This window comes from Scylla paramamosain, chromosome 28 (genome assembly GCF_035594125.1).
Source record: "Scylla paramamosain isolate STU-SP2022 chromosome 28, ASM3559412v1, whole genome shotgun sequence".
In the NCBI taxonomy this organism is placed as follows: domain Eukaryota; kingdom Metazoa; phylum Arthropoda; class Malacostraca; order Decapoda; family Portunidae; genus Scylla; species Scylla paramamosain.
In genome coordinates, this window is record NC_087178.1 from 5,430,001 (window position 1) to 5,453,421 (window position 23,421).

The following is a 23,421-nucleotide window of genomic DNA, read 5'->3' on the forward strand; positions in this document are numbered from 1 at the left end:
TCTTCTCAGTATCTTATTACCATTTTTCATTCCTACATGAGTTACAGCTTTTTTTTCTCTCTCTCTTTCTCTTCCTCTCCTCTTTCTTCGTTTCTCTTCTCTCCCTCCTGCTTTTTCTCACTTCTTTACATTCTCTCTTCACATCCTTCACGTCGTCTTTTCAGCTTCTACCTCATTTGCTGCTTTTTAAATCTCATTTCTTGGCATTTCTCTCTTCCTTCTCTCCTTCATTATCTAATTTTTCCTCTTCCTTTCACGTGTTCTTTCTCTCTCCTTCAGTATCCTATTTTTTTCTCTTCTCTTTACGTTATCTCTTATTAGGATTTTTTACTACATTCTCTCCCTTTCGCCCTCGTTTATTAGTCCTTCCTCGTATCCTCTCTTTGCTTCCTTTTTATCATTCTTTGTAATTTTCGCCTTTTTAAAAATTTTCTTTAGTTTCCATCAAAATTTTTTTTACCTTCCTATTAATTTTCATCTTTTTCTAATCCTCTTAATCATTTTAACTATTTTTTTTTAACTCAATGAAATATTCAAGTATTTTTAACCTTCCTGATAAATTTCATCTATTTTTTTATATTCTTGATAATGTTCACTTTTTCTACCTTTTTTCTTATAATTTTTAATACTTTTACTTTATATTTATCATCTTTTTCACTTTCCTTATGATATTCACCTCTTCTTTCACCTTTGCAATATTCTCTTTTTTTCATTCTTTTTACTTCTTTCACCTTTGCAATATTCTCTTTTTTTCATTCTTTTTATTATTTCTACCTCTTTTTACCTTTAGAATATTCTTTTCTTTACTTTCTTTTAATAATATCCACCTCCTTTTACCTTTTTTATAATATTAACTTTTTTTTTTCACTTTAATAAATAATTTTCATCTTTTTTTCACATATTTTATTCTCACCTCACCTTCTGCCACTCTTACAGGCACGTGCTGCTGAGGAACGGGAGTCTGGTGGTGCAGGCTGCGAGTGTCGGGGACGAGGGCGTGTACACGTGCAAGGGGCGCCTCAAGGACCGCCCTTACTCCTCCTCTTACGCTGCCACTCTCACTCTTGCCTGTACGTATTGCCCTTAGGTACCCCTCCTCATGTACCACTGCTCTTGTACCGTTGCTTTGTACCAGTGTTTTCTGTACCGTTGTCTTGTGCTGTTGGGTTGAGTGCTGTTGTTTTAGTATCGCTGTTCCGTACCGCTGTTGCTTCTTCTACTGCTTTTTGTACTGTTGTTCGTGTACCGTTGTTTTGCACCGCTGCCTCTTCTACTCCTTTTTATCTCTGGTTCTAGTGCCGCTGAGTCTTGTACCGCTGTTCCTTCATCGCTGCTACTTCTGCTTGTACCGCTGGCTCTAGTATCGCTTTTCTTGAACGTACCACTGTTATGTACCTCTCATAGTAGCACCTCAGCCCCTGGTACCGCCATCTCACGTACCCTTGCCTTGTACCACTATCCAAGTACCGTCGTCTTTTTTACCGCTGTCTCTCATCCCAGTACCCCTGTTCCGCACCCTGCCCCTGTACCGCTGTCCCTCAACCCTGCCCACTGTACTGCTATCCCTCACCCCTGCCCCCTCACTCCTGCCTTCTGTACCCCTGTCCCTCATCCCTGCCCCGTGTACCGCCATCCTCATCCATGCCTCTCAATCTCCCTGCCCCTCGCGCCGTCATCCCAGGCACGTGAGGGGAGGCACGAAGTCGGAGGCTAAATGACATGGCTGTGTTGGTCAGAAGTGCTAATCTTTCCACTCCGTCTGAGATTATTAGGCGCGTTTCAAGGCAGCGGTTCCTTTCAGCACTTTGGCAACGGGTTGTGAATGCGTCCCCCAGATTTATATTTACTTCTAACACTGTCATTTACGTGGTTTCTTATTTATTTCTATCCTTTTTTTTTTTTTTCTTTACGGGAGGGAAGGAAGAGCGGTGAGAGCAGAAGGTATGTGGTCATTTTTTCTTTTCTTGTTTTTTTCTTTTCTACTTCTTTTTTTTCGTTTTTTTTTGTTTTCTTGGATATTTTTTTTCCTCTTTCTTGATTTTTTTTTGTTCTATTTTCGTGTTTGTGTGTGTGTGTGTGTGTGTGTGTGTGTGTGTGTGTGTGTGTGTGTGTGTGTGTGTGTGTGTGTGTGTGTGTTTGATTGTTTGCTTGTTGATTGGTTGGTGTGGTCTCTCTCTCTCTCTCTCTCTCTCTCTCTCTCTCTCTCTCTCTCTCTCTCTCTCCTCTCTCTCTCTCTCTCTCTCTCTCTCTCTCTCTCTCTCCTCATCGATAAACTCAATCCCTCCCTCCCTCCCTCCCTCCCTCCCTCCCTCTCTTCCTATCAAAATATTCAACTAATCAACATACTAACACATCTACCCACCTCTAACACACATCCTTCTGCTGCCACTCCTACAGATCTGGATACCAACTCCCCGCCGGACGCTTGAGCCGGGGCCTAAACCTTCGCAACATACACGTGGTGGGCGCTGGGGGGCGGCTGAAGGTCCTATGCCTCCCTCCTGCTGGTCTACCGCGCCCTCGTGCCTCCTGGGTCGCCGTGGCGTTGAAGGAGGACGAAGGAGGCGCCGGCGTGGATAACAGGGGAGGCGCTGAGTTACTGGTAGAGGATGTCAGTTACGCTCATGCTGGGAACTATACTTGTGTGGCCTCAAACCTGGCGGGGAATTCGTCAGTGTCTCTGCAACTTGTGGTGACGAGTACGTGTCTTGGGGGAGAGGGAGGGAAGGAGGGGTAAAGGAAGGGAGGGACGGAAGGTAGGAGTGGTGGTGTATGAGGTGAGACAAAATGAGGAAAGAACGGTGTAACAGGAAGAGAGAAGGAAGGAAGGAGAGAGGGAGGGAAGGAGGAAAGGAAGAGAAGGAGGGAACTAGGGAAGGAGGGAGTGGTAATGTATGTGGTGAGAGAAAATGAGGAAAGAACAATGAAGGAAGGAAGGAAGGAAGGAAGGGAGGAAGGGAGGGAGGAAATGAAGGTGAACAGTGGAATAGAATGAGAGAAAAAGAGAGAAAAAAGGTGAACAAATTTGGTAGTAAAGCGAAAGCAGGAGGGAAGGAAGAAGGGAAGAGATGGAGGAATAAGAGGTAGGGAAACGGTAATGAAGAGGAGTAAATGGTGGAGAAATAGTGACAGAGAGGAGAGAAAAAGGTGGCGAAGAGAAGCAAGAGGTGGAAAAACAATGGAGGGAAAGGAGAAAATTATACGAGAAAGCGATGAGGAGAGGAGTAAATGGCGGAGAGAAAGAGAGAGAGAGAGAGAGAGAGAGAGAGAGAGAGAGAGAGAGAGAGAGAGAGAGAGAGAGAGAGAGAGAGAGAGAGAGAGAGAGAGAGAGAGAGAGAGGGTAAGAAAAAATACACATCACCACCTTTCCCTCCTCCACCGACTCTTGCAGGAAAGCCACACGCCCAGCTGGTGACGGCGCCCTTGGAGGTACTAGAGGAGGAGACGGCGAGACTGGAGTGCCGGGTGGATGCCTCGTCACGACCTTACACCAACGTCACCTGGACTCGCAACGGCAGCCCGGTAGGAAACAGAGAGAAACAGAAAGACAAGGAACATCGTGAGGAAACAAGGAAGGACAGAAATAAAGGGAATATGTAAAAGAGAGCGATAGGGAAATAGGGAGCAATGAAACACATGAATGAGAAATAAGGAAGATCGTGAAGAAATAAGGAGGGAAAGACAAAGAAAGAAAATATGTAAAAGAGAGAGATAGGAGAATAGGGAGTAATCAAACATACACAGGAATAAGGGATAAGAAAGAAGGAATAAATGAAGGAAACGCAGAAGAAAAAGAGAATATGTTAAAAGACAGAGGTATTGAAACAAAATGAGAAATAGGATCAGTCAAACACACACACACACACACACACACAAACACAAGCACACAGAGGGGGAAAATACGGGACAATGTAGCTATTTACACAGTCCTTTCCCGGGAAAATGAATTATATAATGTACTGTAGCCCTTGTCTGCTAAAGTTGCCAGTGCCCTGTATAATATTTAGCCCTCTGAAAATGTCCCCAAACACACACACACACACACACACACACACACACACACACACACACACACACACACACACACACACACACACACACACACACACACAGGGATTGGTTCTAATTCTGCTCTATTTCTCATCAGCTCTACGGATGAACAATTTAATATTTTACTTAATCCCTTTGTGACACAGTGGATAGCTAGAACCGTTTTGTATCTCTAATGGTCTCGCCTGGCTCTTCTGTAGCAGTGGTGGTGGTAATAGTAGTAATAGTAGTAGTAGTAGTTGTAGTAGTAGTAGTAGTAGTAGTAGTAGTTGTTGTTGTTGTTGTTGTTGTTGTTGTTGTTGGTTCATAACGTGCAATTAGTTTTTTTCGTAAATTTTTGTCCAATATTGTCTTTTTTTATAGATTTGTTTGATGAAGATTACTCTCTCTCTCTCTCTCTCTCTCTCTCTCTCTCTCTCTCTCTCTCTCTCTCTCTCTCTCTCTTCTCTCTCTCTCTCTTCTCTCTCTCCTCTCTCTCTCCTCTCTCTCTCTTTCTCTCTCTCTCTGGTAATCATTACTTTTTACATGCATAGGATTATAATGGCTTAAGCTCTTCCTTTCCTCCCTCTCCTTCCTTACATCCTTCTTCCTTCCTTCCTTCCTTCCGTCCTTCCAGCCTTTCCCCGCCAGCATCACTCACTCATATCGGGTTTTCCTTCCCTCCAAATCCCTTCCTTCCTTCTGATCTTCCTTCATCCCTGTCGAGGCTGTGTTTTCCTTCTTCCTTGTTTATCTTCTCCCTCTGTCTTTCCTTCGCGTCTCTCTGTCAGCCTGTGTACCTTCTTTTCTTCTCTCCTTCCTTCTTTACTTCTTCCGTTTCACCTTTGTTGTTTTTCGCCCTTCCTTTATCGCTCTCCTTGTTCCTCTCATTGTTTTTCTCCTCTCCTTTCTTTTCCTTTTCTCTGTTTTGTTTGTTTATCAATCATTCTGCCTTTATCAACTTTCTTTCATTCCTTCTCTCTTTCCTTCCTTCCTGTTCTTTTATGTTTGTCTTCTCTTTATTATTCTTCATTTTGTTCTTTTTCCGTTTTACTTTCGGGACTTTTTATCTTTAATTTTTTCATTCTTTCTCTTACCTTTTTCCTTATTTTAAAACACTGTTTCTCCTTTCTTTCTTTTCTCTGCTCTGTTATCAGCTTATTCGGTCTTCTCTCCTTCCTTTTTTCCTTCCTTCCTTTCTTCCTTCCTTCCTTCATTCATTCATTCATTCATTCATTCATTCTTTCCTTCTTTTCATTCTACCTTCCTTCCTTCCTTCCATCCATCTTTCCATCCCTCCTTCCTTCTCGCTCCCTTTTCTTATTTCTCTGTGCATCCTTCCTTCCTTCTTTTTCTCTGTCATGTTTATCAGCTTGTTTAATATTCCTTCCTTTCTTCATTACTTCTTTTCTTCTCTCACTTTTCATATATTATCTATGCACAGTTACTTCTTTCCTTCCTTCCCTACTATCATCTTATTTATCTTCCTTCCTTCATTCTTTCCCTCTATCTCACCATTCATTCTTCAATTCCACACACCACGCAGCACCCTCCCTCAATCACAGCCTCCTTCAGCGCCTCCTTCGTCGCCTCCTTCAGGTTAGCGTGGACGACTACCGTATCTCCGTGTCGGGCATGGAGGAGGGCGTGACGGAGGGCGTGTCGGTGCTAAGGAATACGATGGGCGCGCCTCACAGATGCTGGGGATTACGTCTGCGTGGTGAACACCCTGGGGCACCCTCCTGCAGCCACCACTCCCGTCAGGCTGGCCGTCACGGGTAAGAGAGAGAGAGAGAGAGAGAGAGAGAGAGAGAGAGAAGAGAGAGAGAGAGAGAGAGAGAGGGGGGGGTAGTTTAGATAAACGTAGGAGTGGGAAAATGAAGATAAACAGAAAAAGTACATGAAGGAAGAGAAGGAGGAGGAGGAGGAGGATGATGATGAGAGAGAGAGAGAGAGAGAGAGAGAGAGAGAGAGAGGAGAGAGAGAGAGAGAGAGAGAGATTAGATGACGAAGGAATAAAGGAGAGAAGAAGGATGGAGAGGAAATCAGTCATGCATTCTCCGTTTATCATATCTTTTCCTCCTCCTTGTGCAATCCTCTTTTCTCTCTTCCTTTATGAATGTCCCTCCCTCCCTCCCTCACTTTTAATTCTCTGTTTTTATTCCTTCAGTAAATGTTTAAAATTACTTCCCTTTAAAATATGTGTGTGTGTGTGTGTGTGTGTGTGTGTGTGTGTGTGATTATGTAGATTTAAAATTACATGCCACACACACACACACACACACACACACACACACACACACACACACACACACACACAAGGCAACCAGTAATAAACGTACAAAAAAAAATAATGATAACTAAAATAATTAATAATTAAACGAAACAGACGAAACTACCATTTATCTCCACTCATTCCCCCTCCTCCCCCCCACCCCCCCCCCCTCTCTCTCTCTCTCTCTCTCTCTCTCTCTCTCTCTCTCTCTCTCTGTAGAGCGGCTCAAGTTTTCGCCGCTGCCCCGAGACACGCGCGTGGAGGTGGGCGCCAACCTGAGCATCCCGTGTGAGGCAGGGGGCGCAGACTCCCCCGTCACTACCTGGCACCGTATTTCCCACCAGGTGAGTGCGTGGGGTTAATGAGACTCACCTACTCTTTGTCTCTCTGTTTCTGTGATTTTTGTTTAATTTTGTCTTTCTTTTCTTAGGTATGTTTGTTTTCTACCTCCAACTCTTCGTCCTCCTCCTCCTCCTCCCTCCTCCTCTCCTTCTCCTCCTCCTCCTCCTCCTCCTCCTCCTCCTCCTCCTCCTCCTCCTCCTCCTTCTCCTCCTCCTCTTCCTCTAGCAGTAATAAGTATTCATTCTTATATAAATTCTCTGTATTAATTTTATAATCCTACCACACACACACACACAACACACACACACACACACTCTCTCTCTTTCTCTCTCTCTCTCTCTCTCTCTCTCTCTCTCTCTCTCTCTCTCTCTCTCTCTCTCTCTCTCTCTCTCTCTAAACCGTGCACATGTTTACTTTCCCTCCCATCTCCCCTTTCCACTTTTTTCCTCTCCTTTCTTTACCAGTTTCACTCTTTTTCCACTTCTCTTTTTCTAACCTTTTTTTCCTCCCTGTTCCTTCTTTCCCTTCTGCTCTCCCAAATATCAATTCACTCATAACTTAACTTTTCCGTATCCTCTCCTCCTCTTCTCCCTCTTCCTCCTTCCCCTCCAGCTATTCCAAACACCGCTTCTTTTCCTTCTCCTTTTTCCTCCTTCATTCTGCCTGAAAAACCACACCCTTGATCTCACTTTTTCTCTCATTTTCTTTTCTCCTTCCTCCTCCCAACTGTCTCCTTCTCCTAAACGCGCATTTGCTTTTATTTTTTTTATCTTCCCCTCTTTGCATATATCTCCTCTTCAGTTAAGTTTCATACGCAGTCACTTTTATCCTCCTCCTCCTCCTACACTTCCTCTCCTCTTACCCACAATAATTATTTCACGCACCTTTTAACCTCACTCTCCTCCTCCTCTCCCTCTTCCTCCTCCGCCTCTTCCACCTCCGCAGACTCTCACCTCTCCTCTTCCTCTTCTCGTCAGCTTCTTACTTTTAGAGGCTTTCATTCCCGCCCCCAGGCAAGCGGGAAGGGTTGCCTGCTGCCCTCTACCTGCTGGCGGAGGGTCCTTCCTGCTGGAGGCGACGAAGGGATCATAATATTCTTACGCTCATTATTTTTTTTTTGTTATTTAAAGATTATTTAATTAATTTGTTAGTTTATTTATTTGTTTATTTTGTTTGTTTTGTTTGTTTGTTTGTTTGTTTGTTTATGTGTGTGTGTGTGTATGTGTGTGTGTGTGTGTGTGTGTGTGTGTGTGTGTGTGTGTGTGTGTGTGTGTGTGTGTGTGTGTGTGTGTTTCTTGGTATTTTTTTTTTGTTATTTTAAGATTATTTGATTTATTCATTAGTTTATTTATTTGTTTATTTTGTTTGTTTTATTTGTTTGTGTGTGTGTGTGTGGTGTGTGTGTGTGTGTGTGTGTGTGTGTGTGTGTGTGTGTGTGTGTGTGTGTGTGTGTGTTGGTGTGTGTGTGTTTCTTGGTATTTTTTTTTTTGTTTTCTCTGTTTTCTTATGTTTTATTTTTTGTCTTTTTACACTTCTTTTTTCTTTTTCTTTTCTTCTTTTATTTATGTAATCTTGTTTAGGTTTATGCTTAGTTTATGTTGTTAGTTAATGTTTAGTTTCTTTCTTTTTCCTTCTTTTCTAGCTTTCTTTTTCTTTCTTTATTTCATTATTCCTTGTTAGTTTCCTTTCGTTTTCTCTTTTCCTCTATTCTCTCTCTCTCTCTCTCATCTCTCTCTCTCTCTCTCTCTCTCTCTCTCTCTCTCTCTCTCTCTCTCTCTCTCTCTCCTACCTACTTACCTATTAACCTTCCTACGTATTTACCCACCAGTCCACGCCCTTACCTTTCCACTGAACTACTCACCAAAGAATCATAATACCCAAGTCCCTTTTAAGCCCAAAATTAGGGATGCTTAAATTCTTTATCGCCATAATTAATCATAGGTTTCTTTAATGAGCATCTCCGCTACCTTAATTAAAGATGGAGGTTCCTGGAATTGTGTATACCTGTGAGGGAAGTGTGTAAGTATGTAGGTAGGGTAGGTAGATAGCTAGGTACAAGTAGATGGTTGGGACTGATAGATACTCGTAGATAGACAGGCAGTGGGACTTCTTTTCCAGTTTTGTTCCCTTTAGGGTAGAACCTCCCTTACATGAAAATAGATAAGTAGATATGTAGATAGATAGATAGATAGATAGATAGATATATCGGTAAATAGATAGATAGATAGATAGATAGATAGACAGATAGACAGCTAGATAGTTGAATAGACAGACAACAGACAGACAGATAGACAGCCATACATATAAATAGATAGATAGCAGGATAGGGAAACAGATTGCCACATAGACAAACAGACAGACAGATAGGCAGACAAATTGCCAGATAGACAAACAGACAGACAGATAGGCAGACAGCTAGCTAGATAAATTACCAAACAGATAAACAAACAAATAGACAAATAAACAAGCTAAATAGATACATAGATTACCAAACAGACAAAGAAACACACACACACACACACACACACACACACACACACACACACACACAGACAGACAATTCACACAGGTACACCAACACAGGTATGAATATGACAGCAACAACAGATTAATTAAGACATGTTGGCACGTGTTTCAGGCGCTGGCCAGTCTGCCTGAACATATGGCCAGTCTGGAGGGGCGGCTGGAGATTACAGGGGCGGAACTGGAGGACGCTGGGAGGTACATGTGTGTCGCTGCCTCCTCCCAGGGCGCCATCAACGTCACCATAACTCTCTCCGTCATTGGTGAGGAGTGGAAGTGGCAGTAGGAGGAGGAGGTGGTTAGGTGTGGGTAGGTTAGAGTTTTTACAGGGGTGTTAAGTAAAGGAAAAGGGTAAGAGGTGAAGTGGTAGTGGTGGTGGTAGTAGTAGCAGTGGTGGTGATGGTGGTAGCAGTTGTAGTTGTTGTAGTAAGTAGTAGTGGTAGTGGTAGTAGTAGTAGTAGTAGTGGTAGTAGAAGTAGAAGTGGTGGTGGTAGATGTAGTAGTAGTAGTAGTAGTAGTAGTAGTAGTAGTAGTAGTAGTAGTACCAACAGCAGCAGTAAAAAATAACAACACCAAAGAACAACAACAATAACAACAACAACAAAAATGCTAGAACAAAGAAAACATGACAAAAAAAAAAAAAACAAGAAAAAATGAACTCATGAAAATATATACAACACAAACTTACCAATGGAACAATTTACCTGTGTGTGTGTGTGTGTGTGTGTGTGTGTGTGTGTGTGTGTGCGCCCCTACAGAGAGCCCCGTGCTGGAGTGGGTGACGCAAGGGCCTGTGTTGGTGGACAGAGGCGACACCCTTCTTCTGGAGTGCTTCGCCAGAGGGAGCCCGCAGCCCTCCATCCACTGGGACTACAACCACACCACCAACGCCTTCGACCCGGAGAGGTGAGGTTGTGAAGATAGTGACTGTAATGATGGTGACAGTAGGTGATAGTAGTGACAGGGATGGTAATGATAATGATAGCCCGGACAGGTAAGGTTACGAAGGTACGATAGAAGTGATGGTGATAATAATGACAGTGATGGTAATGAAGGTGGTAGTTATGAAGGTGACAGCTCGGACAGGTAAGGTTATGAAGCTATGACAGTGACGGTAATGATAGTGATAGCCCAGACAGGTATGATTATGAAGGTGCGATAATAATGATAATAGTAATAATAATGAAAGTGATAGTAATAATAGTGATAGTAATAGCAGTGATAGCTCGGACAAGTAAAGTTAAAAATAATGAAAGTAACAATGGTGATAATAATGAATGTGATAGTCTGGACAGGTAAGGCGATGAAGGTCTGGTAGCGATAGTAACAATAGTGGTAGTGATATTGATAGTGACAGATAAGGCGACTGCCACGTGTAGGTCTGGCATCATCTTGCAGCTTCCCTTACTGTCTTACTGTATTACTGACACAAACACACGTGAAGCTACAAGTTTGCCTACCTGTCCACCCACTCACCTGGAGGTTAATTATTGTTCAGACGTGTTTCAGGTGCTAACGAGTCTCTTTGATGATAATATGCAATAATAGTCGCTTTATTTCACCTAGAGAATAGCATCAGTGGTCCGTGTCTGTCCCTTTGTATAACCATCGTCTTTCTGTGTACGTGCCTGATTTACTCTTTAGTTCTCCTTCGTCTCCGTTTTCTGTTGTATCCTGGCTTTCCCTGTGCCCTGGATGAATGGACTGATGGATAGATGGATAACTGGATTCCTCTAGATTAACACGTTCACTGCTGTGGTCGTCTTTAGGTAACATTGACAGCAGTATAGGAGTCTAATTTGCATGGCCTTATGGAGAAAAGAAGGAATAAGAGGTTCATTTTCCATTTTCTATGCTACAAAACTAATTAATATATTCTGGTACAAAAATATGTCTGAAAAATGCTAAGGGATTATGGGAAACAAATGACTAGCACTGGAAGGGTTAAGAGCAGGATGAATGGATGCATGGATGGATGGATGACGAGGACAGTGGGTGGATGATCAAGTGATTTTTCTCTCTCTCTCTCTCTCTCTCTCTCTCTCTCTCTCTCTAGATATATGGATGGTTGATAAGTTGTGTGGGTGGAAGATTGGAATGGCTAACTGAATGAACGTCTCTCTCTCTCTCTCTCTCTCTCTCTCTCTCTCTCTCTCTCTCTCTCTCTCTCTCTCTCTCTCTCTCTCTCTCTCTCTCTCTCTCTCTCTCTCTCTCGCCTCGGGGCTGCAACAGGAATCTGGAGTTTGCGCCTTGTTCACAGCTGCCTGGTGATGAGGGGGAGCGGCGCCCCTCTCGTCACCATGTTGAGTCTCTAAGGGCTTGTTTAATCTCTCTCTCTCTCTCTCTCTCTCTCTCTCTCTCTCTCTCTCTCTCTCTCTCTCTCTCTCTCTCTCTCTCTCTCTCTCACCATCATAATCAACATAATCCAATATTTACGTACATACTCGTATACATACATACATACATACATACACACATACATCCTGTGCTCAAGTATGTACGTGGAAGGTATTACATGTATGTGTGTTTGTGTACGTGCTACAGGGTGAAGCTGTACGGCAATGGCACGCTGCAGGTGTCTGAGGTGCGCTGGGAGGACGGCGGCATGTACGGATGCACGGCGGGGAACATGGTGGGCCTCGCACGGGCGGAGATTGCTGTTACTGTGACAGGTACGTGGTGGTGGTGGTGGTGGTGGTGGTGGTGGAGGAAAGAAGAGAAGGAGAAAAGGAGAGGGCGTGAGAAGTGGGATGAGAGAGAAGGAAGAGGAGGAGAGAGAGAGAGAGAGAGAGAGAGAGAGAGAGAGAGAGAGAGAGAGAGAGAGAGAGAGAGAGAGAGAGAGAGAGGGGGAGAAGGAGGAGGAGGAGGGACGTGAGAGGTGTGAAAAAGGGAAGAAAGAGGAGGATCAAATGGAGGAGGAGGAGGAGGAGGAGGAGAAGGAGAAAGAGGAAAGGCATGAAAAATACGGAAAAGAGAGAAAGTGGAGAAAGATATGAGAAGCGTGAAAGAGGGAAAAAAAAGAGGAGAAAGAGCGGAGGGAGGAGGAAGAGGAGGTGGAGGAGGAGGAACATAAAGAAGAGAGAAAGAGAAGGAAAAGGGGAACGGAGAGGAGTCTTTAGTGTGAAATGATGGATGATAGAAACGAAAAAGAGAAAAATTATTAATGATTTAAGTGAAAATTATTTGAGGAGAAGTAAAAAGAAAAAAAAAAAAAAAGAAAGAGTAAAGAGAAAGACATGTGAATGAAAATAGAAGCTAAAGAATAATAACTTTGCGATGGAAGAAAAGACGAAAGGAACCAGAATAAAGAGGAAAGAGAAAAATAAATTGGGAGAAATGAGGGGAGGATGGAAATAGCAAGAAGGAAAATAAGTGAAGGATGGGGAGTGGCAGGAGGCAGGAAGGCGTGGAATAGGAGGCACTGGAAAGGACTCACTGAAAGAGGGGAAAAGAGGGGATACACTGAGGGAGGAAGGCAAGGAGGGAGGTGAGGAAACCCAGAGAGAGGGAACGAAGTGAGGAAGAGGGGGGAGGAGGAGGGGAAGGAGGGGGGGAAGTGGAGGGGAAAGAGGGGAGGTAAGGAGGGAAAACTGAGTGGTGCTTTTTCTAAATTCATGACATACTCTTTCGAATCAAGTGAGCAATTCTAAAACTTTCTCTCTCTCTCTCTCTCTCTCTCTCTCTCTCTCTCTCTCTCTCTCTCTCTCTCTCTCTCTCTCTCTCTCTCTCTCTCTCTCTCTCTCGCCCACGTAAAGTTGGGTTGTTAATGGATGAGGGAAGATGAAAAGAAAGGGAGGGAAAAAGTCTTGAGTGGTACTGACGGAAGGAAAAAAGGAAAGGGTATTTAAATCTACTTCTAGGATGATTTATTTATTTATTTATTTATTTTTTATTGAACGTTTTGCTACATGTTAGAGTAATTATCACATCATTGTCGTTGTTTTGTTTTCATTAGTGTTTTTGTTACACTTGTTTTTCGTATATGTTTTGTTCTTGTTATTGCTCTTAATCTTGATCTTGTTTTTGTCTTTTCTTACCTTTTACCTTTTTTGTTCTTGTTCTTGTTCTAGTCCTCCCTTACCTTCTTCCCTTCTTTGTTCTTGTTCTTGTTCTTTATCTTAATGTTCTTGTTCTTGTTCTCCCTTATCTTTCCCTTCCTTATTCTTATTCTTGTTCTTTATCTTTTGTTCTTGTTCCTCTTGTTCTAGTTCTCGTTTTTGCTTCTTTTCCTCATCTTGTTGTGGTTTTTGTTCTTCAGCTTGTTTTTGTTCATCTTTGCTCATTTACTATATTCACATTATTTATTAGTTTTTCCCTTCTTTGTTCTTTTTCCTGTTCTTTATCTTCTTATTCTGGTTCTAGCGGTCTTTTGTTTCTTTTTTTTTCATTTCCATATCAGGATTCTTGTTCTTCATCTTTTGTTCTTGTTCTTCTACTCCTCGTCTTTGTTTATTTTCTTCATCCCCTTATTCTGGTGTTCTTCATCTTCTTGTTTCTCTGTTTCCTGCTTTCTTTTTTTTTTTTTTGTTTATTTTATTCACTTCCTTATCATTGTTTTTGTTCTTCACCTTTTTCTTCTTGCTTCTCTTGTTCTAGTCCTCGCTTCCTTTTTTTTCCATTTTCTTATCATGGTTCTTGTTCATCTTTTGTTATCGTTCACCTTTGTTCATTCACTTAACTCACTTTTTCCTCCACCAGGCGACAGTTCACAGTTACTCGGGCGGACGGTGGGCGTGGCGGTGGGCGGGGCAGCAGCTTACATTGCTCTGGTGGGTGCCATGCTTATCTATTGCCGCCAGCGACGACATCGTTTGAAGCAGCCCTCCCCGCAGCACGCCAGGGGTAAGGCAGGGGCGGGGCAGGGGCGTGGAAGGGCGGGCAAGGGCGGGAGAGAGACATGGAGGTGGAGGAGGTAGGGGAGAGGAGATATGAAAGGAGAAAAATGGAGTGAGACAAGTGGTGAGGGAGAGAGAAGGTGAATAGTGAGTGGGAGTGACGGGAGTGAGGAAGGGGAGGGTGAGGGAGGATGTTGTGCAAGCGGCTGGAAGAGAAGGGAAAGGTTAGAAGTGGTCTGCTTGTTAACCTGTTTACCTGTTCTTTTTATGGTTTACTTGTCACCTGTTGGTAATTAGTGGCTACCTCTGATTGTGCTGTTATCATTTGTACTTTCAGCTGAGTAATTATGAAGCTATCTTATCTTTATGCATGCGTTATACTGTAGTGCATTGTGCGCTTGTACTTGTCGATGTATCTTCTTATATCTGTTTAAAATCTACTCTTACTTACGTTTAGTGCCATTTAAACTAAGCTAATGTAATGTTTCATATACTTACACTATCTATTTATTTGTATTTCTTTGTATATCCAGATTTCTCATGTGCTACAAACCAATGATCTCTTTATTTACTGTGTTTGCTTGAGTTTGGTGAGCTGATAAAGCCACACCTGCGGACCGCTTGGGCTGCCTCGCTTGTGTTGTGCTGAAGGGAAAGTCACGGGCACTCAGAGGTTAGGGATGAGGGTCAACGGGTTAAAGGTCAGGTTATGGCGATGGGGAGACTCTCAGGGTTTGGAAGGAAAAGGGGAAGGAGGAGGTGTAGTTTAGTGTTAGGGTTCATGGTGTGTGTGTGTGGGGGGGGGGCGTGTTGTTGTTGTTGTTGTTGTTGTTGTTGTTGTTGTTGTTGTTGCTGCTGCTGTTGCTGTTACCGTTGCCGTTGTTGTTGCCGTAGTTCCTTTGTTATCTTCTGTATCTAGATTCTTTATTATGATGCATACAAAACATACATTATTGAGTGGCGCATCAACACGCTACACTGCCATATGATGCATAGCAAGTCAGGTGAGAGTGCCACGGTGCATCAGACAACAGTGCCCCACACACACACACACACACACACACACACACACACACACACACACGTTAGGTTGTGAGGAGTAACGCGTCGTTGCGTCAGGAGATGGTGGAGTGAGCGAGGCAGCCCAGCGACCCGAGGAGGCGGAGAGGCTGATGTACGATGCTCCTCCAGGCGGCGTGGTAGGGGGACAGGCCGCCACTAGGATAGGGAGGCTGGACCCCCCTTGCCACGTACAGCTGTCCCAAGTGTCCACTCACACCTTGGCCACCTCCACCCACCTGGGACTCTCGCAAGCCTCCACTAAAACTCTAGGGGGATCGTCCGCCTCCACCCGACACTCCTCGCCCCTGCAGCCCAACTCCTCCCCCTCACCCCAGAGTGGCCTCCCCACGGGCCTCAGCGAGCACCTGTACATGAGGCCTGACGCTGCGCCTTCAGGTCACACCCCCACCCAGGACAAGCCAACCATCCAGCGGGAAAACCTACAAGTCCTCCTAACCCTAGGTACTGTGTTACGTGTTACCTTACTTTGTGATTGCTGCTGCTACACGCCGTTTGTGCTTCCCTCTCCTTACGACAACTTACATTGCTAAACCCTCTTACCTTTTCCTCTCCTTTTCTTGACGTCTTTTCTTGCTGATCCTCTTGTCCTTTCCTTTTCTTTCTTTACCATGTCCTGTCTTGCTTTCCACACCTTGTCCTTTCTTCTCTTTACGATATTTTTCTTTGCTAAACCTCTTGGCCTTTCATCTCTTGTCCTTGCCGTGTCCTGCCTTACTTGCTACCACCTATCCTTTCTTTTTCTTTCATTACCTTGGCTCTCATCTCCTAAACTCTCTTCTTGTTCCTTCCTCTCTTTTCCTCACCATTTCTTGCCTTACTTGCAACCCCATGTTCTTCCATCTCCTTTCTTCACTTTGTCTACCTTGTTTTGCTTTGTCATTCCCTCACCTTTCATGATCTTGTTTTTGTCTTGCTTCCTTAACTCTGCCTTACCCTTTCTTTAAAATGTCCTGCCTTGCCTCACACCTTTGTTCTTTCTGCTTCCTTCCTAACCACTGTGCTATGACTGTTATTGTGGCGTTTTAAACCAGTCAATTAGTCAATCAGGCAGTCAACCAGTCAGCTATTCAGACTCAAACAAAGCTACACCATAACCTCATTTATCTCCCCATCTCACACGATCTCGCATCCTGAAGCTCATTACTCACCACTACTGCAAACACGTGAAGAAAATTAAGCTCCCCTGTGGTCGTAATGTGGTGTCGTGGTGGGTGTGGTGTTTATACGATGACTCAATCTATTGTTCAACCTTCCCAGACCATGCCACACCATAATAGCATCTAGTTGCTCCATGACAAAACCATTTATCCCTCCTATATAATCGAACATCACCAGCGAATACGTGAAAAAAAAGTAAGTTTCCCTGTAGTCAAGATGTGTCACCGGTGTGGTGTTGTGGTGGTGTAGTGTTTATTATTCTACACCCATCTATGACTTACGTGGCAAAAAGTAGCCTCCCTTGTGGTCGTGGCGTGGTAGTGTGGTGGATGTGGTGTTGATACGAGACCCGTTTTCTGTTGCAGGTCACGGGGAGTTCGGAGAGGTACAGCTGGCGCGCCTGAGGAACCCCAAGGACGAGACCCCAGGGGAGGAGGCGCCACCGGACCCTGACAGCCTCGTGATGGTGAAGGTGAAGTCCTGTATCACCTTTTCGCTACATTAAGAGCATCACACTTCATCACACAGACATCTCTCTCTCTCTCTCTCTCTCTCTCTCTCTCTCTCTCTCTAGCAAGCAGTACGGACAACGTTTTTATCTTTCTATTCCTTTTCTTTTTTCTTCTTTTCTCCTTTTCTTCCTTTTCCTCCTCCTCCTCTCTCTTACTGTTTCCTTGATAGGGTAGACCCGGCAAATATCCCCGTAAGGACCTACTTGGGGGGCGGTTTTTTTTTTTTTTGTGTTCATTTGTGTTCCTCCTCCTCTTCTTCTTATTCCTCCTTCCCCTCCTTCCTTTCTCCTCCTCCTCCTTTATGCATCGAATTTCCTCCCTAAATTTCCCCCTGTCACCCACTTTCCCTCACCTGTTCCTGGTTTCCTTTCTCGATATTTTTCCCCTCACCTATGCAGTTTCCCCCTCTTCTGTCCTTCGTTTTTTCCCTCTCCCACCTCGTTTTCCCCTCCTGCGCCTAATTTAGTCCCTCCTACACGTAGTTTTCCTCCCTGGAGATGCATTTTTTCCCTTCTTCAGGTGATTTTTTTTTCTCTCCCGTCAGGTGATCAGCACGAGGGACGAAAGCCAGCTGGCGGAGGTGTGTCGGGAGGCTGCCATGTTCGGGGGGCCGCCGCACCCCAGCCTCGTCTCCACCATCGCCTTCTGCACCGCCCACACACCGCACCTCCTCCTGACCCAATACACGGACTGGGTGAGTAGTGGTGGTGGTGGTGGTAGTGGTGGTGATGGTGATGGTGGTTGTAGTTGTTGTTGTTGTTGTTGTTGTAGTGATAGAAGTAGTGGTAGTAGTTGCTGTTGTTGTTACTATTGTTATTGTAGTAGTAGTAGTAGCAGCAGTAGTAGTAGTAGTTGTTGTTGTTGTTGTTGTAGTTGTTGTTGTAGTTGTTGTTGTAGTAGTAGTAGTTGTTGTAGTAGTTGTTGTAGTAGTAGTAGTTGTAGTAGTAGTTGTTGTTGTAGTAGTAGCAGTAGTAGTAGTAGTTGTTGTAGTAGTAGTAGTAGTAGTTGTTGTTGTAGTAGTAGTAGCAGTAGTAGTAGTAGTAGTTGTTGTAGTAGTAGCAGTAGTAGTAGTAGTTGTTGTAGTAGTAGCAGTAGTAGAAGTAGTTGTAGTAGTAGCAGTAGTAGCAATAGTAGTAGTAGTTGTAGTAGTAGCAGTAGTAGTAGTAGAAGTAGCAGTAGCAGTAGTAGTAGTAGTTGTTGTTGTTGTTGTTTTTGTTGTAGTAGTAGTAGTAGTAGTTGTAGTATTAGAAGTAGTAGTAGTAGTAGTAGTAGTAGTAGTAGTAGTAGTAGTAGTAGTAGTAGTTGTTGTTGTTGTTGTTGTTGTTGTTGTAGCAGTAGTAGTAGTAGTAGTAGTAGTAGTAGTTGTAGCAGTAATAGTAGTAGTTGTTGTTGTTGCTATTCTTGTTGTTATAGTAGTAGTAGTAGTAGTAGTAGTAGTAGTAGTAGTAGTAATAGTAGTAGTAGTAGTAGTAGTAATAGTAGTAGTAGTAGTAGTAATAGTAGTAGTAGTAGTAGTAATAGTAGTAGTTGTCGTTGTTGTTGTTGTTCTTGTAGTAGTTGCTGATGTTATTTATTATTATTGTAATTATTGTTGTAGCAGCATCATTAGCAGCAGCAGTAGTAGTAGTAGTAGTAGTAGTAGTAGTAGTAGTAATAGTAGTAGTAGTAGTAGTAGCAATAGTAGTAGCAGCAGAACCAGCAGTAACAACAGTAGTAGCGGAGACTAACAAGCCACTCCACGTGACACCCGCTCCGTGGCGCTTCCTGCAGGGTGACCTGAAGCAGTTCCTGTTAGCCACGCGGAAGGAATCACCGCGGCCCGTGGGGAGCCTCCGACCGCCGCCTCTTGCCCTGTCCCACGCCCTCAGCCTCGCCCTTCAGGTGGGTGTCGCTGCAGAACCCACACACGCAAATAGAAACATGAGTGAAATACACACACGCCTACAGTCAAGTAATCTTCACTCGTCCCGTTCCGCTTAGTGATTTTCATTAGTCATGAGTCTTGTGGGTTGGATCTATGTTCTTAAATGCTTTGCTCTCTCATCAGTTCTGTTTATCAAAGGTCACGCAGATGGTTAGTCAGACTCTCATAGGTGTTTCTCCAATTGATTGTGCAGAATCTTTGTTGAAACTACTAGAATCACAAAAACATTCTTCAAAACTTCGATATTTGGCAGGAAAACCTGTTTGAGGTAATCGAAAGCAGACGCTGAAATGTTTCAGAGCATGACCCTCGATAAGAATCTGTCAGTTGTCAAGTTTTTAAGGAGACTGTAAATAGACTAGAGGACTCAAGCTTGAGGGAAAACGATAAAGACATTGGTAGTGAATGCACTCGACTATTGATCAACCCCGTACTTGTGTAACACGTAGAAAGGAGAGGCAAACGTGACTAAATTTGTAACACGAGTAGTATGGTACATGAATGACGCGTATACTCTCAATGATGATAGCCACGCTAAGCCTCCTGGTGTATTCCCGCCTCGCCAGACCGCTGAGGGGCTGGAGTTCCTGAGCGGGAGGCGACACATTCACAGGGACGTGGCGGCTAGAAACTGCCTCGTCACCTCCAGCTTGCAAGTGAAGCTAGCGGCTCCTGCACTCACCAGGGACGCCTATTCCTCCGAGTACCACACCTACAGGAATCAGGTGAGTCATAGGCGGGAGGATGAAAACTACAAGAATCTAATTTCCTTGGTTTTATGTCTCCAGGAGTGTCTCGGAATGTGTGCAGTGTTTGGGTTTAGATTCCTGTGTGTGTTTAGTTGAGAGATGGATGGTCTGCGTGAAGGTGGACGTGAGGAGGATGTACAAGAGCGGGGCCGGGTTGAGGAGGGCTGTCAAAACATCGATCCCATACAGAGGTGTTTGGAGAAAAAAAAAGAAACAAGTATTCCGAGAAGATTTATTGTTTTATGTGTATTTTTGAGTGTGTGTCCGTATTTGGTGAAGCTTGTCAAGGAGGAAAGCGGCAAGTAAATGGAATTAATATAAGTGTGGTTTAGTAAGTAATATTTTTCCGAGGTAATTACGTGAGATGAACGTAAAGCTGATTCATGCACGAGTTTATGGACGGTGAAATAAATTACTTTTTACCTCCTTGTCATAAAGGAAAGTTGCTCATCATAAAAGCCAAACTCGGGAATGTGGCGGCGTACAGTAGTGGTGAGTAGCTGAGGGCCGTGAATGCCAGACGTGTCTCCCATCATGAAATTGGCATTAGTGGTCACCATTGCCGGAGCGACGAAAGACTCTCAAGTCAGTGCGGACCTCCCAGCTTGACGTGCACCCGTCCCCCCCCCCCAAAAAAAAAAAAAAAACGTTTTCGACATTCTTGCTTGACTTTGCGAGATAACCAAAAGGAATATCCGCATACTTGAAATTCCCTGAACCAAACGAGTAAACCGAAAACTGTGCGTTGAAATAAAGAACAAGTACTTCAGCTAGTAAAGGTACGTGCGTATCCTCAGCAAAAGAAACAAAAGAATGGCGCTGCTTTGCTGGAAACACAACAAGAGATGGATGCGAGGAGAAAGAGATGGCCCTCCTTCAGTGTCGCTGGTGGCATGCCAAGCAACAGCTGCAGCGGACCCAGCGAGCAAGAGAAGCATTGAACCGTGCCACCGTGCCGCCGTGCCACCTTGCAGCAGCAGACACAGTTTGTGGCCGCAGAGATCGAGGCCAGGCTGGAAGAGGCTGACCGTCTCCGCAGCCTCCGCCACAGCCTTGATCTTGCAGCCAGCGTGGAGTGGGGCAGGGAGGAATACTGAGCAGGTGGCGGCGACTCTTCACTGTTCCATGTCTGTCTCTCCCAGGCGGCAAAACACACTGCAGACACTTTTATTTCTCTCTCTCTCTCTCTCTCTCTCTCTCTCTCTCTCTCTCTCTCTCTCTCTCTCTCTCTCTCTCTCTCTCTCTCTTTTATCGAAATCAAGTAAATATCTTTTATTTATTTATTATTATTATTTTTGTATATATTTCACGGCCAAAGTAAATTTTCGTCCATTAACTAAGTGAATCTAAACCTGACATAAGTTTTAATTCAAGTTTTAATTCAAGTGGATATCGCAAGACATTGTTGTGTGTGCAGGTGGTGCCCGTTCGCTGGCTGGCTCCCGAGGCGCTGCTGGAGGAGGAGCACAGCATGAAGAGCTCCGTGTTTTCGTGGGCGTGGCTGGTGTGGGAAGTGCTCACCCAAGCGGCCATTCCTCACGCAGACCTCACCGACCACCAGGTGAGGCACACACACCTCCACTTGATCCTCACCTGCGATTGTGTATTCACTTTCCCATTTGTTGTAATTTCTACTTTTACTTATCATCATTTAAGAACAGACTTACTTTTCACCTCCCTCCTCTTACACCCATTCTTTTCCCCCTCACCTCTCCTCCTCACCATTCCTCTCAATCACTCCCCGCCTCCCCCTCCCCCAGGTCGTGGTTGCCGCCGAGCGAGGAGAGCTGAGATGCACGGCGCCCCCCAAGACACCCCCTGAATTAGAGGCGCTGCTGATGGCGTGCTGGCAAGTGTCCCCGAAGGCGCGGCCCTCCATTTCTGTCATGGTGGACGCCCTTAAGGCTCTCACTTGATCACACACACACACACACATACACACACACACATTATTACCACATCGCTCTCTCCACCGCTTCCTTTTATCGCTGAGGACTCGCCGCGCCGTCACTCCTGCAGGTTAGCTCGTGTAGCTCAGACGCTCAGTACCTCAGAAGGCTGAAGGTACGGTGCATCAATATTCCCTTTTATTTATGTATGGTTGCCGAATTTCCTATATAGGCCTAGGGGATAATGACCTTGAGGTAATTACAGGTGAAAAGGTCATTAACGAGAGGTATTGAAGGTATAAATACTCATATGCTTTTTCTTATTTGTGTACAGTTGCAGAATCTCCTAAATAGATCTAGAAAATAATCTCCAGGTAATCTCCTGGTGGAAAAGTAATTAGCAGAAAGTATCGAAGGTATAATTATATGCTTTCTATTTCTGTACGGTCGCAGGAGTTCAGTATAGGACACTAACTACGTATCTTCAGGTAATTAGAGGTGAGAAGTGTCATTAGACGTGATTCAGTACTGTATAGGAGACGTGTGGTGTGCTCATAACAACACAACTAGGACTTGGCCGGGCAGTGAAGGCTACGAGTGGTTAGGTGGACTGGTGTTTGGTACTGATGGTGTCAAGAGTCGCGGGGAGTGTTGCATTATCGCACTTCAGCAACTCACCCGTCAGCAGCAAGGGGTTCCTCTACACTCCTTGGTCAACACTGTGTCCCAAACTATGCATGCGGTGCGCTTTACAAATACTTACTCTTATCTCTATTGCTGATACATGCAGGGTTGAAACTGTACTTGTTATTTGAGATTTGAAATATAAAGCGGTGTTCGCCATTGCTATCTGTATATGTTGTTAATAGTGATAAGGATTCCAGTGGCGTAATATATAATGCATACAGGCCTGCAACAGTATTTATCATTCGAGATTTGAAATTGAGTATACGAGGCGGTGTTCCATTGCTGCCTGTGTATGTTATAGATGTTGATAAAGATTCCTATAGCGTATTGCATGCATGGCTTTTGTCACAGGGGACGTTGCCAGTGTACAATAATGCAACCTTCACGTCCCTTGACCGTAACCATGGCACTCAGTTATTTTTCTTTACTGTTTTCGTATCAAGGTGACTGGCCAAGGGCTACAAAACTATTTCTGCTCTTCTTGTAATCGTCCGTTTTCTAATTCACCTGTTTGTTGCGTGACTGACTTAACGATTGACGGCGCTGTTGTTGGGTAGCTGTGAAGACAGTATTACGGCAGTTCTCTTCCTCTGTTGTTGATTGTTACGTTGGTAGCTTTTATCACCATTGTCTCGCGTCATAACATCACGTCAGTCTTGAGTTCAGCGGAGGAAGAAAACCACTAGATGGATATTCCTTCTTATATTTTACTTCAACATTCCTGCTTTTGTTGATTGTGTGATTCCACAGTGGATCTGAAGGTCACAGCAAGATGGAATTAATTTGTATATAGAACAGTGTTTATTCTAAGGTATTTATGCATTCCAGGGAGTGATGTCAACCTTTACCTCACTTCTTTGGTGTATTTAAGTTTGAAAGGAGAAGTGTGATGGATTTGCTCCTTTTTAGTTTTGTCGTGTTAAGTTCTTTGTTTTGTTGAGACTTTCCTGTTGCTGTATATGACTCTTTGCTTCTCTGGTGTACATACGTGCTTGTGTTTGTGCTGGGAGGAGAGCAATAGTAATGCATCCAGGTGTTTTGTATACGGCAAGGTGTCTATAGGTTAATTAGTGATACGTTCTTGTGTGTGTGTGTGTGTGTGTGTGTGTGTGTGTGTGTGTTTGCGTGTGTGTGTGTACTGGAGGGTAATGTTACACTTTGAGCAGAAAAACGTGCGGGGTTGGACAGGAATGGAGGATGTCCTGTGCGGCTGTTAGGGGCGAGTTGTTTGTTATTAGTTGTGCGCGCCGCGTGTCCTGCAGCGGGACTGTTTAATGGTTCTGTATTCTTGGTTTGTAAGTGTCAATTAAGTATTTATTTTTCATGCAAAATTGTTAACTACTAAGAAGCTTTAACTGACCAAGCTTTAATAAGAAGGCCCGTTGAGTATGATTTGGCAGGAGTATGTTGTGTTG

The 23,421-nt window shown here is 44.1% G+C and overlaps 2 protein-coding genes across 4 annotated transcripts in view; both read left to right on the plus strand.

Annotated features, from left to right (window-relative positions):
• Window positions 1-4,207, plus strand: part of LOC135115143 (inactive tyrosine-protein kinase 7-like) — a 25,548-nt gene extending 21,341 nt beyond the window's left edge. Inside the window, exons 7-11 of the mRNA XM_064031644.1 lie at window positions 937-1,070; window positions 1,501-1,681; window positions 2,398-2,699; window positions 3,392-3,559; window positions 4,197-4,207. Of these exons, the coding sequence (XP_063887714.1) occupies window positions 937-1,070; window positions 1,501-1,681; window positions 2,398-2,699; window positions 3,392-3,559; window positions 4,197-4,207 (796 nt within the window). The remainder of the gene's footprint in view (window positions 1-936; window positions 1,071-1,500; window positions 1,682-2,397; window positions 2,700-3,391; window positions 3,560-4,196) is intronic.
• Window positions 2,427-21,438, plus strand: LOC135114780 (tyrosine-protein kinase-like otk). Of its 3 annotated transcripts, none has more exons than XM_064030850.1 (15): window positions 2,427-2,699; window positions 3,392-3,522; window positions 5,629-5,807; window positions 6,524-6,648; window positions 9,285-9,432; window positions 9,928-10,075; window positions 11,714-11,841; window positions 13,868-14,011; window positions 15,124-15,528; window positions 16,611-16,717; window positions 17,302-17,451; window positions 18,528-18,638; window positions 19,248-19,406; window positions 20,848-20,991; window positions 21,191-21,438. In XM_064030850.1, exons 5-15 carry the CDS (start codon window positions 9,309-9,311, stop codon window positions 21,344-21,346), a joined length of 1,776 nt encoding a protein of 591 aa, XP_063886920.1. In that variant the 5' UTR covers window positions 2,427-2,699; window positions 3,392-3,522; window positions 5,629-5,807; window positions 6,524-6,648; window positions 9,285-9,308; the 3' UTR covers window positions 21,347-21,438. The 3 variants fall into 3 exon arrangements, with proteins under 3 accessions (XP_063886920.1, XP_063886921.1, XP_063886922.1); XM_064030851.1 differs by having other exon boundaries at window positions 15,127-15,528; XM_064030852.1 differs by having other exon boundaries at window positions 15,196-15,528.
• Window positions 21,439-23,421: the final 1,983 nt, after the last annotated feature.

Excerpts from the sequence above, each read along its gene's own strand:
- LOC135114780 (XM_064030850.1), top strand. The coding sequence starts at position 9,309 with ATGGCCAGTCTGGAGGGGCGGCTGGAGATTACAGGGGCGGAACTGGAG. Across the intron at positions 16,718-17,301 it reads ACAGCCTCGTGATGGTGAAG|GTGATCAGCACGAGGGACGA; the intron begins GTGAAGTCCTGT and ends CTCTCCCGTCAG. Across the intron at positions 18,639-19,247 it reads CCCTCAGCCTCGCCCTTCAG|ACCGCTGAGGGGCTGGAGTT; the intron begins GTGGGTGTCGCT and ends CCGCCTCGCCAG.